General features: G+C 41.4%; 2 protein-coding genes across 2 annotated transcripts; one reads left to right on the top strand and one right to left on the bottom strand.

The window, feature by feature from the left end:
• Window positions 1-48: 48 nt before the first annotated feature.
• psmd6 (proteasome 26S subunit, non-ATPase 6) lies at window positions 49-4115 on the bottom strand. Its single transcript, XM_026347350.1, has 8 exons — window positions 3844-4115; window positions 2326-2531; window positions 1574-1719; window positions 1270-1489; window positions 1067-1175; window positions 707-875; window positions 350-427; window positions 49-265 (listed from the first exon to the last, which is right to left on the bottom strand). The coding sequence occupies exons 1-8, from the start codon at window positions 3986-3988 to the stop codon at window positions 169-171; spliced, it is 1170 nt and encodes a 389-aa protein (XP_026203135.1). The 5' UTR covers window positions 3989-4115; the 3' UTR covers window positions 49-168.
• Window positions 4116-4766: 651 nt separating this feature from the next.
• On the top strand, window positions 4767-9054 carry slc2a9l1 (solute carrier family 2 member 9, like 1). Its single transcript, XM_026346946.1, has 12 exons — window positions 4767-4854; window positions 5548-5643; window positions 5767-5924; window positions 6011-6135; window positions 6319-6448; window positions 6578-6726; window positions 6982-7169; window positions 7305-7415; window positions 7522-7623; window positions 7742-7817; window positions 7908-8035; window positions 8204-9054. The coding sequence occupies exons 1-12, from the start codon at window positions 4831-4833 to the stop codon at window positions 8378-8380; spliced, it is 1464 nt and encodes a 487-aa protein (XP_026202731.1). The 5' UTR covers window positions 4767-4830; the 3' UTR covers window positions 8381-9054.
• The last annotated feature ends 3761 nt before the right edge of the window (window positions 9055-12815 follow it).

The following is a 12815-nucleotide window of genomic DNA, read 5'->3' as shown; positions in this document are numbered from 1 at the left end:
AATAATGTCTCTGCCTCTTTCCTAAAATGAAACAATCTTGAGAAATGCAACAGTTAAACAAATTTTATTTTATACACAATATAAGTCACTTTGTCAAACTACAGGTTAGGGTATACCAAGAAGAAAGACTCCCTCGCTGTAATGGGGGAAAAAAAATGGCCTCTGTAGTTACATGTTGATAACTCTCGACAACTTCTGGACTCTGTTGAGCAACAAATCTCCTTTCTTGATGGTTTCCTGGTACTGCCAGTTTTTGCTATCGGGTCTGAGGAGAAGAACGAGAAAAGGATATGACGGCCTGTGTCTGGTTATTATGTCAATATTGAAGTTCAACAAATAGAAACATTACCTGTTGGTTTCCACAATCTCATTCACTTTATCGATTTTACAATGGAGACGGCCAGCAGCTATGAATCGAGACAGTTCCCTGAGAAAAGGAAGGAGACTTAAGTCAGCTTGTCACAACAAACGGTGTCAACATATTGGTGTTGCGGTTTAAGTTTAAACTTTAAACCTAAAAGAATAGCTTATTTGCTTTTGCTGACTAGCACCATGTATGTATTTGCATAAAGACTAACAATGGCGTCCATCTAGAATGATTAACATTTAACTAAATCTGTCCACTTGTATCACTAAACCAGCTATAAGGATGTTGATGCATCTTTAATCTAACAATTCACCACTTGAAAGGGCCAAGAGCACTCACTGGTCAATGAACTCTGTGCTGACGCCAAAGGCCTCCGCCATGTAGCCCAGGGTGAGGGAGCGGTAGGATTCTAGCAGCTGGCTGTACGCCTGGATCCTCATCTCCCTCACATAGTAGCGATAGTGCGGCGCAAAGAGCCAGTCCTTTTTCATCTCCTGTTCCACCATGGCTACAGAACAAAAACAAAATCGCATTTGTCATTTCTGAAGTGTTAAGATGCGGGAACAAATGCAGCAGTCGGAAACACACATGCAATGCCTGTGAGTAAAAGGTTCATGCAGGTAAAGCACATTTTGGAATATAATGATTGGAAGCTCTAAATAGTGGCTTGACGTAAAGAAAAAACTACTACTTTCTTACCCAGAGACTGGAAGAAGACAGAATAACGGCACTCGTAGAGTGAGAAAAGATACTGGCGGACAGCAGGCAGACTGTGCAGGACCTCCAAGATCTCTGCTCCCTTTATTACCTACACATACATTAAAGACATTTACACATGTGACTCTAAATATATAAACAATTTATAGCATCTTGTGACTGCATACACTCCGTCACTCTCCCACCTTTTCGCGGAGGTCAGGCCTTTTGAGGGCGATCATGCAGACGTAAACCGTGTACGTAACAAAGGTCTTGTAATCCATGAGTTCATAAGAAGTGAAGGTGGAGACTGTGTCAAGGAAGAGCTCGGCTGCTTGCTTGAAGTCTCTGATGGCCACGCAGTACAGACCCTGGTAGACCTTCAGACGATTCCTCCTGTCCCAGTCCCCCCCCTCCTCAATAAGGCTAGAGAAAGATGCATAGAGAGATGAGCATGGAAGAGAACCGGTGGACACATTTCAGAATAAACACGTTAGAGCACTTATTTACCTCTTGGCTTTCTCCGAGTTGCGTGTGATGAGGTCACTATCCATGTAGAAGAGGCCGATCCTCAGGAGGTAAAAAACAATGTCTAATCTGTGACCCAGAGCCACCGTCTTGTCATAGGTCTTCCTGAAGGCTGTTAGGGCACCTTCCTGTGGACAGACATGTCAAGGATAATGTAAATTAATATCTTTAAATCCCTGGGTAAGAGACAGTGACTGCATTTGTCTTTGCATCTGTCCTTGCTAATGATAAAAAAGATATATACACAAAATACAAACAGTCATTATTCATGTCAATCAGCTGGGATGTACAGCAACTGGCAACTGAAGTTAATCCCAGCTTTTAATGGGTGAGGGGCAGAATCTAACACAGGGCTGACACAGAGAGACAGACAATCAATGACGCTCTCCTTTTCACCTACAAATGCAGCAAATGCAGAGTAACCACTGAAACTAACTGCATGTTTTTGGACTGTGGGAGGAAACCCTCTGCGCAGTCACAATGTACACATTCTGCAATAGTCACAATATAAAGGTTGTAATCTAAAACCCTCTGTCACAACACTAAAAAGAAAATCAGATAAACACTTAACATGCACTATAAATGGCCAATCAATATTTTCATTATGCTACTTACTGATTTATTTTTAATATCTGCGCTGCACTACATCTGTTTGCATACTGTGTTTTATTGCTCACAACAGAAAATAGAATATAATGTCTACTCCCCTGCTGTTGAGGTAATGAAAATCATACCTTGTCTCCAATTCTGATCAGATATTCAGCTTTGGCCATCATGGCGTCTCGTATCTCACTCTCTCCTAGGTTCTTCTCTGCATCCTCCAGCACATCATCCAGGCGCTTCAGCTCCTCCTCGTTAGTCTTTTTCATTTTACTGAGCAGGTCACTGTCCAGCTGCCACTTCAGCTCCTTACACAGACCCTCATAATACGGTGCCATATCTGAAAGAGATGCATTCGTTAGTTTAAACAAACTAAAGCAAAAACTAGCATAAAAATGTCCTAGTATGGTGCCATTAGTATTTGGCGTTATAATGATAGTGTTCCCTCTAGATAACTGTTGGGCTGTTCTTGCTGACAGAGCATGATCATATCCTGCACTGACAATCTCAGGCAGCTGAGGAAAAGTTACTCTTCTGTTTTTTATTGACATATTAGTCCCTGTTCCTAGTCAAACTAGCTAGCTGAAAGTCTCTGTGACCTACATTGTTATCACCTGTCAAAATCACAATCATCAAAAATCATCTTGATCCAAAATAAACCTGCTCAGCATTTTTATTCACACATCACAGAGTATGATCAGATGTTAATTGTTTTTCTATTTGGTTTGTCTATCACATGTTGGTTTGGAGAAGCCAGCAGACAGGACAAGAACAGGCTGCAGCATTAAGTGAGAAATGCTGAATGAAATGATTGATGTGTCTCTGCCCACTCAGACTTGTTCACCCCTAGAACCAGAAAACAGAAAATCACCATTCTCACGCTGAACACACTTTTTCTTCCAGCTTCTTCCCTTTGGCAGGTGACACTTAGCTCTAGTTGAATCACTGAATCTTTTTTCTTTCAACAGGCCATCACACTGTTAACCAGCTGACTTCATCCAGTTGTTAATTCCCTGCAAATCTAAACCTCATGTCCATGCTGGACAAACTAATACCACAACAACCCCACACAAGGAATACATATGTACACTGCATCTTAGGTACAAATGAAGTTGTCCTGGGTCTATTACGCACCTTGGTTTGTCTTCTTTAAGTCATTCTTACGCTGTCTGCAGCTGTTACTCTGTTCTACTTGTATTTTCTGTATTTAGTTTGCTGTTGAACATGTACTTACTGTCCCTCAGAGCCACCAACGACAATAAGCTGATTTCTTATGTATAAGTTGATTCGTATACTCAGTAATTAATATTTATTTTGCCCACTATAGAATGACACTACTTATATCCCTGAAGGAAAGTTATCTAAAGGAAACAGAAATGCATAATTATATAAACAACACCAAAGCTTTTAACTTGTTGGTTGACGTTAGCTGACATTGAACTAGTTACTAATGATGTTAGCTAGCATTGCTAACTGTCCTGCGATGATCGTTATGCTGAAGTGGAAACTACTTTATTTCCTCGTCTTTCATAGACATTTATGTATCTGACACAAAACAAATATGCGTACATGGATGTCTTCATGCAACACGTAACGTTATATAATGGCCAGGGCATCGAGACTACAGACAGTGCAACGAAATGCTAACTCACTGTTAGCCTTGATAGCATCCATGAGCTCAGTCTTCACTTTAGCATCCTGTCGGTGACCGTCCATTGTGAGCAGAAACTTCAACTGTGCTATCCTCAGGTCAGGGTTCTTGGGCAGACCCTCCTCCTCCAGATTCTCTAGCGGCATTTTTAGTCAGAAATATACAACTAAACACACGGACTGAAGGATTTCTTTGTGTAGACAAGAACCGGCCGTCGCAGTAGCCCGCTAGTCAACGATGACTACGGAAAACACTGAACTGTTTGCTTCCGCTGGAGCGTCTGTCCGAGACAAGGAAAAGAGGGGACCCAGCCTGACAATTACCAAGCTTGTAACTGTTGACTCCCCCTAACGGATGGGGTTGGGTACTGCACCTACAAAACTTGGTTAATATGGGTTTTCACCCTATGATTAACGTTATGTGGTTTATGAATAACATATACACTTGTGTCATGATAGTCAGTGGTTTGATCTTTACCACTGTTGCTGCAGGTATAAAGGTATCGGTGTAAATCACTACAATTCAAAGACATGCGGGCCAGGTCTAACTAAACTGTAAATAGCTATAAACAGCATCAATGTCAACATCAGCCATAATAGGCTACTACTATAATAATTCTAATACTACTATATAATAGTAATACTACGAAATATAGTGTGATATTCAATGTGCAAGAAATTGTCTAAAATATCCCTAATTATTTTTACATCATACAAACCCACAAATGCAAAGTTACTATGTTTTATTATTTTCACTGCAAATTAAAATAAATATATTTACCTTACCCTGTTTTACACACATGCATTTATCCAGTACATTCTGGGGGATGAGGCTCAGACAGGGGGGAGTCATTGTCAGGTGGGTTTGGTTGATTCTAGTTACTTTACTTCTAGTCACAAAGTCTGAAAAGTTAATAATAACCATTGTGAAAGACTGAACAGCATTCTGTCTGGAAGTTTACTGCGAGGTGCAATTCACTGAAGACAAAATGGAAAATTTTCTGCAACAGCTGGTAGGCTTTTTAAAAATTTTACTCTATTTTAATTAAGAAGTAAAGAAGTATTATTGTTATACCCCTGTACATAACGTTGACAGGGCAAATTTAGGAAATATGTAAGTGTCACAATCTTTTACAAACATTACTATTTTTTTCTACTAAAACTAATGTACTCCAGCTCTACCAAACCTTTAATCACATCAGGAAAAAAAAAAAACAGGAAAAACAAAATAAAATAAATAACTAAAACAGTGCTGTTTTATACCAGTGGTTGTTTTTCTTGTGTTGTGTTAGAAGAGGCTTTAGCTGAGTCATAGCAGCTCAGTTTCTGAGTTATTTTTTAATCTTTTAATTTAATACAAAAACAACATTGCATCACACTTGGTGCTGCGAAATCTCATTAAAAAACAGAGAGTCCAGGGTCGACATACTATTGTTCATGAGGTTCTATTAAAGGTCTATGTGCTGATCAAATCACACAGTTGACACAGTTGGTGATTTGTGACTGTAACAGAAATATATAACTGAAGCGCTTCATCCAAAATCTAAAAACTCATGGGCTCGTTTTTCCCAATCATTAGAATCCTGGACTGATGTGTGCGAAGGAACCTTTTCATGAAGTTTTAGCATTTTCTGAACGCTGCACATTTAAAAATAAGGCACGATTTCGCTTTAAGTCATGTTTCTGCTCCTCACCCTGTACTGTAGACTCAAGGTCATGCTCTGGTCTTCATCATTATTCTGGGAATTGGAGGAAGCTTTCAAACAGGCTACCAAGTCACCGGTTTAAATTCCCCCTCACCGGTGAGATATTGCACACCAGTCACAACAACTTTCTTCATTCTTTATTGATTCCAGTTCTTCAGCCTCATGTTTGTTGCATCATGTCTCTCTTTCCATGTTTATGCCATAAACTTGTCACTGCAGTACGTAAAGAGCTTCATCAACAGCAGCTGGTATGACAGGTACAAAGAGCCTCCCTCCCCGCAGATGGTCACCATGATCTGGTCACTTATGATTTCCCTGTTTGCTGTTGCGGGGCTCTGTGGCGCTTTGAGCGTTAAATTGTTCTCCGGGCTGGGAAGGTGAGTAAGGAGCATAATGCAGCGTTGATCCTTATGCAGCCTGCCTACGCATGTATGATATGAAAGGATATGTGTTCTCTAACCAGAAAAAAGACAATGATATGCAACAGCTTTATTTCAATCGTGGCCGGGGGGATCATGCTTGCGAGTAGATGGGCCAAATCTTACGAAATTGTCATTGTGGCAAGGATCCTGTATGGATTCTCAGCAGGTAAGCCAACAGGAAACACTGGCACCATTTTTATTACAATAGTTGTGAAATGAAACAGTCAAAATATGTAGTATAAAGTATATAAACGTAGTAAATAAACGTAATTGGACAAATTAAACTACAAAATTTTTGACAACATAACAATAAACGATGTGTGTGTGTTTACGTGACTTTATCTTTTAGGTGTGGGACTAAGCTCCCATTTGATTTACCTCGGTGAGAGTTCCCCCCGAAAGATCCGCGGCAGAGTGACTCTGACTGTGGCCACCTTTTTGTCACTTGGGAAATTGTCCGGACAGTTTTTTGGGCTGACGTACGTGCTTACAAACAACATATCAAATATCAGTAACAAAGATGAATCAGAGAAGAATCTCTCTGACACACACATTGATTTTTACACACAGTTCTTAAACTCATGATTTGACATTTTGTTTTTTTTCAGTGAGATCTTCGGCAGCGAGGAGCTGTGGAACATCAGCCTCTGTGTCCCTGCGTTTCTCTCTGTGGTTCAGGTTATAGTGTTGCCTTTTCTTCCTGAGGCTCCCAGATACCTATTCATAGAGAAAGGTGATGATACAGCTTGCAGAGAAGGTTGGTGTGTTTCCTCGTGGTCATTCAGTGTTTGAGCAACTGTATGAGTAACAAACACTGCTGTACACTGGTTTACCACTGTAATAGCTTGCCATGAATTACTCTACTTGTATTCTCTCAGTCTTAGTAATGTTAGAAGTAGTGGCTTTTAAGGGGTATGTATTTGGAATCAACAGTAAGTTAAACTGTGCTGTATATTTCACAAAAGTTCAGTTTGTTTTTCCGCTCTGTGTCTGTGGACTTTTCTAATTCCAGCTCTGCAGAGTCTGTGGGGCAAAGGGGACTACAAACAGGAGATGGATGAGATGTTGACTGAGCAGGTGGCCATAGAAGCTGCCCCACCAAAAAGCCCAATGCAGCTGCTGGGGGACAGGACTATCCGATGGCAGCTCATCACCATGTCCCTCATCTACTGCTTCAACTTGCTGTCAGGCATGCCTGTGGTCAGGATGCAACTCATTTTGGGCCTTGACTAATGACTTTTTAATTAATTACAGAGGATGCAATAAAACATTTTAACAGCCCAACAATAACTATCATAGATATCTTTTAGCGACTTTTCTTTTTGTCCTTTTCAGATCAGCGTTTTCTCTTACGACATCTTCCTGCAGGCAGGTATACCAAGAGACAACATCGGCTACATAATTGTGGGTCTTGGACTATTTGAAATAACCTCCTCAATGGTCTCTGTGAGTGACTCCTCTCACCCGTATGGGCTATCTATTCCGCCAGCGAGTCATTTTGCTCACAATAGCAAATACAAGCATCCTTTTTTATTGTATCATTCCTTCTCAGGGGCTCATGGTTGACCTTGCAGGAAGGAGACCATTGATGTGGGTGGGCTATGGCATGTTGACTGTCATCTGCGTGTTGGTCACTGTCACACTGAACTTAAAGGTAAACCTGTCGTCTTTGATGGAGCCAGCCAGTAGTGTCAACAAGCCACGTAGGCAGTTATTGGATTAAATGGTATTATTAATAATCACACCATACTCTCTCATTCTCATTCCCGCAGGACTCCGGCTCCTGGGTTCCTTATGTCACTGCTGGTTTGATCGTCCTCTTCATCATCAGCTTTTGTGGAGGACCTGGTATGGGCATTACATTTTTTACTGTGACGTGTTGAACTATGTTGACGCGTGTAGATAATTCAACCACCTGCTGTGTGTCCTGTCTCTCAGCGGGCGCTACAGCCACTCTCAACAGCGAGATATTTATCCAGTCCAATCGAATGGCGGCGTTCGTCCTCACTGGAATGTTCCGCTGGTTCACGTTTGCTTTTCTGGGCATGTCCTTCCCCTTCCTGATTGTGAGTACAACCAATGGCTTTAACAAAAAAAAAAAAACTGCAAACGTTGCTTGTTTTTATGGATAAGTAGGATTTTCTCTAACAGTATGGATTTATTATTATGGATAATTGTGTCACTCTGTGTCATGTCACTCACTGATGCTGTCCTCCTTGTCTCCTGTGTCCCAGAGCTCCCTCACCTCATTCTGCTTTTTGCTGTTCGCCTTTGTGTGCCTAGTGGGCTCTCTTTACACCTTCTTCATTCTGCCTGAAACTAAAGGGAAGACCATGCTAGAGATCACAGAGGAATTCAAAACCATCACTCTCTGTCAAAAATCCTTTCTTGGAGAAAATAGTGGAGACTAAATTATGAGGCGGATACAACAGCTGCAGACTTCTTCTTCTTTTTTTAATGAACAATAACTACACAACAAAGATCACAACATGTTGTGAAGTTTCATTCTAATTGATTCTAAAGGCATTCTCCAGTGCCCAAAGCCTCTACTACATGATTTGAGGCAGATCTGTGGATGTCAAAGAACTGTTTTGTTGTATTCTTTACATATAACCTGTAGCTGTGCTGACACACGGGTCACCTACACCTGACACACATTTAATTCAGGTCAGTAGTTTCATTCCTCCTGCTTTCTAGCAATAAATCATCATAAATCGCGGCTCCACTGGTCCCAGGCTCACTGGCTCTGCTGTCTGTTCTTTGACCACTACGGGGAATGAAATGAATAGAAACTGGCCCCCAAAACACAGCAACATCAAGCAGCAATAGTCTTTTCTCTTCTTTTGTCTGCATCATGACCTGTTGATTGAGCTCACAGGTAGGAAGCCATTTTTTGGGATGGTTGGAGGCATGTTGGTGACGGTCAATCAAGACTTATATAAAAGTGAGGCTAGTAGACTTTGCAGAATGAGTACTGCTAAGATAATTAATGTTTCAATACTACTGTGAAGTATTGTGTGGTGCTTATGCTAATGTACCACACTGTGTCAACACTCTCATGAGAAAAACATTAAATGATGATCACTTGCTGCTCATTTTCTTTTTTGTGTTTGTCACTGTCTTGTCTTGCTTCTCATTTAGTGACTAATCTTTCCTGCATCAGCAGAGTGACTTCTTCAAACCACAGTAAGTCCTGACTTCAGGTCCTCCGCGTCCCCAGATTGCACTTTGAAGAGCATCCTGGTTGTAATGATACATATTCAAATCTGTGAATAGTCTCTGTTACTGTTTTCACTCGCTGGCAGCCACAATGTCTTTATGAGCTGCTGATCACTACCTCCACAGCTCAGTTCTCTGTGACTGGCAGTATCGTAACCACTGAACCGTTGAACTGACCAGTAATTGAGAAAGTCTCTGCATGAATAAGAACTTAGACTAATGTAGAGTTTACATAAATACTGTATTGAGGCCCATTTCTACTGCAGGAACCTGGGCCCAAACTCGGTACTGGGGCTGAAGTTCTTCCTATCCAAAATGTCCCTGGTGAGGAAGTAGTACTGAAGGTCCAGGCACTGCTGAGATAGGGCTTGCAGTGCTGAATGCCACTGATTGGTCAGATACTGTGCAGATACTGTGCACTTGATATGTCAGTGGCCTAGCTGGCTTAATGTTCCTGCTCTTTACCCCAGGGAAGGCTCCTGCAAGTACCTGGAACTTATAGGGTCTCATGGTTTTAGTTTTATGGACACATCTGTAATGGCGTAGTACTATCAACAGATGGCGATGTTAATCTTCTGCTGAGATGCACCACACTGATCAAACTTTCCCAACATGCACACCAACATAAAACTACACCGGGTCTGTACCCATTCCCAGCCAAGGTGAGTGAATTTAAATTTACAAAAGTAAAGGTTCTTGGATGCTTTTATCTGATTTTATATTCATATTGAGTGGTAAATTTAGAAACAGTGATTTATGTTTACTACTATATGTTAACTCAAATGTTGCAGCTTCATTCAGAGCATATCCTGTATTTTACTTTCCTTTAGTATTATATCAGCATCTGTCCAATGATTTTAATAGCTCTTTATTTGATTTTTCATAGCTCTTATTATTAAAGCAATATTTCAACTCCCTTCTCCACCTTGAGCTATTATTTAGGGAAATTATACTTGACCCACATTTGATTCACCAACAACGAGTTCATGTGGTAATTCGGTAACTTTAAGAGCCCATTAAAAGTAATACTTCTAACATTTATGTCTCTGTCTGTAAAGACATTCAATAGTTCGCCTGATCATTCATCATTATATTATTTTACATTTTGTATCTAATAGAAAAAACACATGTCAGAAGACCTTGCTGTGTGGATTTTACAATGCCTACTGGTATCTGGAGCTTTTTTAGCTGAGACTCCAGCAGAAAGTAAAATCTTCCTCCAGTGATGGAACTGTGCGTAGCGAAGAAAAGGTGAAACGAGGGCCATTATTCTCTCCGCCTGGCAACACTGAGCTCACTAACAGGGCTGCAAATCAGAGGCGAGTGAACAGTTGGATGTGTTACAGATTAAATGAGTCACCGTTTCATAAGTCTGGAGTTGTACATCGATCACACATGCTGCTCTGTACGAGCTGAGTGAATGTGATTATCAAATTAAACTGTGTCAATGAACAGGCTGCATGAAAAATCCAGCTGATTAAACTGACCATTGTGTCTTCAGATTATCTACTTTGACTAAGTGGGGGAGAATGTGGAGCAGATGTCGGGGGAATTAGCAGGTCACACTGACGCTGGTTAGTGGCTGTAGTGAAGAACAAGTTAAAGTGGGTCTGCTCCAATGAAACCATTCAGGCAGCTATGTTAAAAAATCTTTTCATACCATCACCAGTGTGTGATAATACACCACTTGAATAACCAAAACCTATAATTTACACATTGTCATTTTGCTACTACCCTGTCTGAATCACTCGACTACATTTGAAAGGTGATTCAGACGTGTGCCAGTGGGACACACGGATGTAAGGGGATCTGAAAAGTGCCAAATCTCTGTGGAAAAGCTCGACATCCATGGTCTTGCAGTAGTCTGTAGGGTTCGAATTAAACTCAGCTCACCTGACGAGGCCGCCTGCTACGTCCAGTGTTTAGATAAACCACCAATGGTCTAGATTCCATGTCTGAAAGGGGCTTTCTCGCCTGCTAGTTTCCACTCTTTGTTTGGGCATGTTTGGTCTGGGCATCATTTACTTCTTGTTCACAGCCTCCTATTGTTCGGTTTAGTTTGTCCTTTTTTTTATGTTTAGTCAGTTAAAAATAAACTGTTGTAGTCACAACTCATGTGTGGTCTACCCTTCTAGCTGTTCAAACAGCTGGACTGTGACACAGAGCCCCCACTATCCCATAAACGGTGACCCCTAGTCTGGGAAAACGGGTGTTGGCATGGGAATACGGCTCTAAATATATCAAGAGTCAAAATCCTCTCTCTTAATAATACAAATCAAATAAATAACATGGGATCCAGAGCTCTGTTCAGAATGACAAAACACAAGAGAGCAGCTTGTATATCTGTCAATGGCGCAACAGATAAAACTAAAGACGGAGAAGATTCATCTCGTCACAATGCTTCAATAAAAAGAGAAAAACGAGGGGAGTCACCGGCGTTGTCTGACACAGCGAAACTGAATTTATGATCAAATATTGTCTTCTGAAACACATGTGTACACCAGCTTTTGTTATGAAACGCATTCAAATGGGGTTTGCTATGAAGACGGTGTTCAAGGGTTTTTAATTTTCCTCCTGCCAAATGAAAATGTGATATGTATTAAACTTTTAAGACATTATGTATTTCATTCGTAACAATTTCCCTTGTAATCAACTTCACCTACATTTGCAAATGTTCTTAGACAAAATGGCCCGTGTGTGAATTCATCTAGATATCGCAGTCTAATGATAATATGTAGGTGTTGGACAACTGTGTTGCTGTAAAGTCAACATCACAGTCTCTCTCTGCCTCATCAGCAGCTGGAGGGGTAATCAGTCCATCCATCATGTTTGCTAAACAAACATAGAAACAGAAAGAGGTGCTGGTGGAGGCAGTGGACAGTGCTTTAGGGAAACACTGAAACAAACGTGAGTGGTGTCCTGCATTAAACCTGGCTAGTTGGGGTGATTTCGTACAGGTGGCCCACAGATGGGACCCCTCCCGAGGCCTGGGCTCGTTAATGAGTCACAGTGAGAGGAGGTGGAGTGGACTGCTATCGTGAACCAGACGGAGCCCCTGGCAGCGCGGCATCGAGGTACCCAACATGGCGTTCTTCATTATGGCGAGGTGCCCCTCAAGTTGTTGGATCTGCAGATGAACTCAAACATTGCACTGTGCCACGCGTCAGACCGTCGGACGGCTCTCACTGTAGCTGACAGCAATCGGCCCCCATAGACACTAATAATGACTTTATTGGTGCAGTATGTGTGTCAACAGTCCTACGTTCAGTATTGAACAGCTTTTAAAATTCTTGCAGTGAAGTACAGATGGTAGAAAAGAGAAGAGAAGAGAAGAGAAGAGAAGAGAAGAGAAGAGAAGAGAAGAGAAGAGAAGAGAAGAGAAGAGAAGAGAAGAGAAGAGAAGAGAAGAGAAAAGGCAGATGGACAGTGGGCTTACTGTCACACAGAATTAACAGATCCACCTCACGAGAGGAATGAGCCTGTCAGACCAGATAGTGGGACTAACTTGCTGAACAGAGGGGATTCTGTGGGTGGGTGATCAGGGAGGAAAATCCCCTGCTGCCCTCACGACTTTATACACAGTTTATGGGCCATATAGAGCAAAATATCATGATCACATCCAGATAG

This window comes from Anabas testudineus, chromosome 5 (genome assembly GCF_900324465.2).
Source record: "Anabas testudineus chromosome 5, fAnaTes1.2, whole genome shotgun sequence".
NCBI lineage: Eukaryota > Metazoa > Chordata > Actinopteri > Anabantiformes > Anabantidae > Anabas > Anabas testudineus.
Note: the sequence above shows the minus strand (reverse complement) of the source record. Positions and strands in the feature narration are given on the sequence as shown.